Source organism: Tupaia chinensis, unplaced genomic scaffold (genome assembly GCF_000334495.1).
Source record: "Tupaia chinensis unplaced genomic scaffold, TupChi_1.0 Scaffold138665_1, whole genome shotgun sequence".
Taxonomy (NCBI): domain Eukaryota; kingdom Metazoa; phylum Chordata; class Mammalia; order Scandentia; family Tupaiidae; genus Tupaia; species Tupaia belangeri.
The window spans coordinates 249165-253136 of NW_006198557.1; the positions used below are offsets into that span (position 1 = coordinate 249165).

At 49.7% G+C, this 3972-nt stretch overlaps 1 protein-coding gene across 1 annotated transcript in view; it reads left to right on the forward strand.

Annotated features, from left to right (window-relative positions):
• The window catches only part of DOCK6 (dedicator of cytokinesis 6), a gene marked incomplete at its 5' end in the record, with an annotated part of 54186 nt that overhangs the window by 3738 nt on the left and 46476 nt on the right, over window positions 1-3972 (forward strand). Inside the window, 2 exon segments of the mRNA XM_014592862.1 lie at window positions 1346-1558; window positions 2975-3060. Coding sequence (XP_014448348.1) covers window positions 1346-1558; window positions 2975-3060 — 299 coding nt within the window.

Below are 3972 nucleotides of genomic sequence, written 5' to 3' on the forward strand. Positions count from 1 at the left end.
TTTTTTTTTTTTTTAATTTGGGAGTGGTTTTTGCTATTGGGCCCATGCGCTTGCCAGAAAGCCAGAGAGAGACAGAGAGACAGAAAGTGAGAAATCACCCCCCAGGGGGGATGGTCACGCCGCAATCCCTTCTCCTCCATTCTCCTCTCGGGATCTTAGGCACGCACGCACACTCCTGGTGTGAGTTTAAGCCACCGGGTCTGGGACTCAAACCACAGTCAATGTGGAGGCCAGCAACATAGCTGTTATTGCCAACTGCTGGTCCCAAGGTATGTAATCTTGAGAAGTTTAAGCTCTCTGTGCCAAACCTTCTTCATTTACAGGGAAAGAGAGAAAGCAAGCCACCAGGTCCAGGACATGAACCACAGTAAGCCGTATAGGAGTCCAGTACTTTAACCACCTGCTGGCCCCAGGCCCCTCCTTTCAGGATCTAATTTGATTATGTCTCCCCTTCTCCACACTGTTATTATGGCTTACCAGTTTTTAGGAGACAGACTGTAACATAGCAGACAGTTATTAGAGAACTCTGAGCTTATATTTTGTCAAAGCATTTATTTATTTATTTATCTATTTATTTATTTATTTTAAGAGTTATTTTATTTATTTTAAATCATTTATTTTAATTTGACCAGACAGGGGCAGAGTGAGAGAAACAGACAGAGAGAGAGAAGGTGAGAAAGCAAGCCACCAGGTCTGGGACTTGAACTGCTATCAGCCGTGTGGGAGTCCAGTGCCCTTAACCACCATGTCACCTACCGGCCTCATCAATCAGCATTTATCAAGCACCTGTTTACACCAACAATAATTAATTGATAATAAGAATTATTGTTTCCATTATTATTATACATAGATGAGGAAACTGATGCCCTTAGAGTTGGGGGTCGCAGAGCTGAGGTAGGATTTAAAGCAGGATCGTCTTGAACTGACCACAACTGAATCTGGTGTACAAGGAGGGTCCTTGGCCAGTTGTAGCCCCAAAAGGAAGAGCTTTCTTTTCTGCCTAGCAACAGTGAGCAAGAGATCTCAGGGAAGGATTTCATTGGCTTAGCTCAGTCATGTCCTTGACTTGAAGCCAATCCCTGGGCAGATTGTCTTTTGATTGGCCAGATAAGGGTTACATGAAGCACAGAATGTGGGACAGAAATAGCATCCCCCCTCACAATGATAAAAGGGGGAGGAGGTTTCCCAGACAGATGTTTCTAGAAAGAGGGACAGTAATGTCTCCCAGGTGGCTCTAGGAATGGCGACCTCATGTCCTGGCCCACCTCCCATCTATAGCATGGATATGCATGGCGCGAGGGTATATCTAGCTAGTGCTCAACGCATGCGCGTTCTTCACCGGCAGGATGACTCCCGGCGCTGCTCCGGCTCCCCAGATGACACCCCTCGAAGCAGCGGTGCCTCCGGCATCTTCGACCTAAGGAACTTGGCGGCTGACTCACTGTTGCCCTCATTGCTGGAGCGGGCAGCCCCCGAGGACGTGGACCGTCGTAATGAAGCCCTGCGTCGACAGCACCGGCCCCAAGCTCTGCTTACCCTCTACCCTGCGCCTGATGAGGTGGGTGCTTGCAGGTTCACAGCCCTGGCGGCCGAAGTTCAAAGTTCATCCGACTGCTTTGTCCCTGTGTATGATCTAATCCACGTGTGCTGGTGCCTACTGTATTCACTGTTTATTCAATCGCTTTTATTGAACAGCTACTATATACCCGTGCATATTGGGCATCGACTGTATATCCTTTTTTTTTTTTTTTTTTTGAGAGGTTTTCACTATAGGGTGCGTGCGCTCGCCAGACAGACAGAGACAGAGACAGAAAGCGAGAAATCACCCCCCAGGGGGGATGGCCACACCGCAATCCCTTCTCCTCCATTCTCCTCTTGGGATCTTGGGCACGCATGCACACGCGCCCGACGTGAGTTTTAAGCCACCGGATCCGGGACACGAACCGCGGTCAACTACGTGGGAGTCCAGCAACATAGCCATTACGCTAACTGCTGGTTCCCTGTATATTCTTTAAAAACAAAAACACATTTATTTGTTTATTTATTTGTTGTGATTTTCAAGCCACTGGGTCCGGGACTTGAACCATGGTTGGCCATGTGGGAATCTAGCACCTTAACCACCACACCACCTACTGGCTCCCAACTGTATATCCTTATATTTATCCAGCTAATACTTATTTATTTTTTTTAAATTATTTAACTTTATTTATTTTTAAAATTTGACCAGAGAGAGAAGAGAGGAAATGAGAAAACAAGCCACCAGTCTGGGACTTGAACCATGGTCCGCCATGTGGGAGGGAGTCCAGCGTCCTTAACCACCACACCACCTGCTGGCCCCACCAACCAGTACTTATTATATGCCTATTGTATAATTCTCTATTCAACAAACCAAAATTTGCCCAACACCTACTGCCTTTAGGTACCCCATCGTTTATTTAATAGCTAGTATGTATATATATTTATTTATATGTTTATTTTAAGAGATTTTTGCGATAGGGTGCATGTGCTCACTGGAGAGACAGAGACAGAAAGTGAGAAATCACACCCCAGGGGGGATGGCCACGCTGCAATCCCTTCTCCTCCATCCTCTTCTTGGGACTTTGTACACGCACGCACACGTGCCCAGTGTGTTTCAAGCAATGGGTCTGGTGTGAACCTCAGGCGACTACGTGGGAGCCCAGCGCCTTAACCACTACGCCACCTGCTGGCCGCTCCACCAGCATGCGCGGGAGCTCACTCTGCTTGTCACGGGGTGGGGGGTGTAGCCACAAGTAAGAGGGACCCAGTCCCTTGGCCAGGCACGGAGGAGAGGAGAAGAGCATTCCGGGCACAGGGAACGCTCTGTCTGTGCAAGGCTCTGTCTGTGCAAAGCGCAGAGACTGAGCCACTGAGACTGGCTGGGGGCGGAGCTGGTCTGAAGCTCTGCTTGGAGGACGGGTCCCAGACCCCGACTCTGTCCCTCGGCTCTTGACAGGACGAAGCTGTGGAACGCTGCAGCCACCCGGAGCCGCCCCGCGAGCACTTCGGACAGCGGATCCTGGTCAAGTGTCTGTCTCTCAAGTGAGTGTCCTGAGCTGCTCCTGCCCCAGACTGGAGCAGAGGCCGTCTGGGTTCTGACGGGGGGGACATGCTGTGTGAGCAACGGCTTGACCGAGTGCACCCTGGTGACGCACAGGCCACCTGTGGGCATTCATTGGGGGAAATAATTATTTATTTATTTATTTTCCATAGGATGCATGTGCTTGCTGGGGAGAGACAGAGAGAGGGAAAGTGAGAAATCATTCCCCGGGGGCTGGCAGGTGGCACGGTGGTTAAAGGTGTTGGATTCCCATATGATCGACCATGGTTCGAGTCCCAGACCTGGCAGCTTGCTTTCTCACTTTCCCTTTCTCTCTCTCTCTGTCTCTGTCTGGTCAAATGAAAAAGAATGGAATTCAATAAATAAGTAAAAAGAAATCACCCCCCCGGGGGATGGCCATGCCACAATCCCTTCTCCTCTGTTGTCTCCTGGAATTTGGGGCACACATGTATACACGCCTGGCGTCATTTTTCAGCTGCTGGGTCTGGGACTCAGATCACGGTAGGCCTTGTGGGAATCCAGCGACATCACCACCACATCATCTGCTGGCCTCATCCGGTGTGCTTTTTAGCCATCGGGGCCGGGACTTGAACCCAGGTCTGCCAGGTGGGATCCAGTTTCCCCTGTACAAACCTTAACTGCTATCTCCAGCGTTGGCTTTATGCCTATTTTTATTACTCTAAGCTTCCAGAATTATTTTGTTTATTTTCAGTTTGGTCAGAGAGAGAAGCAAGCAAGCCACCAGGTCCAGGACTTGAACCTCAGTCGGCCATGTGCATGTGCGAGTCCAGCCCCCTTAACCACCTCGGTCCACACATGTGAATTCATCTAATCCTCACGGGAACGTTGAGAAGTGGGTGCAGGTGGGGAAACTGAGGCACAGAGTGGGGAAG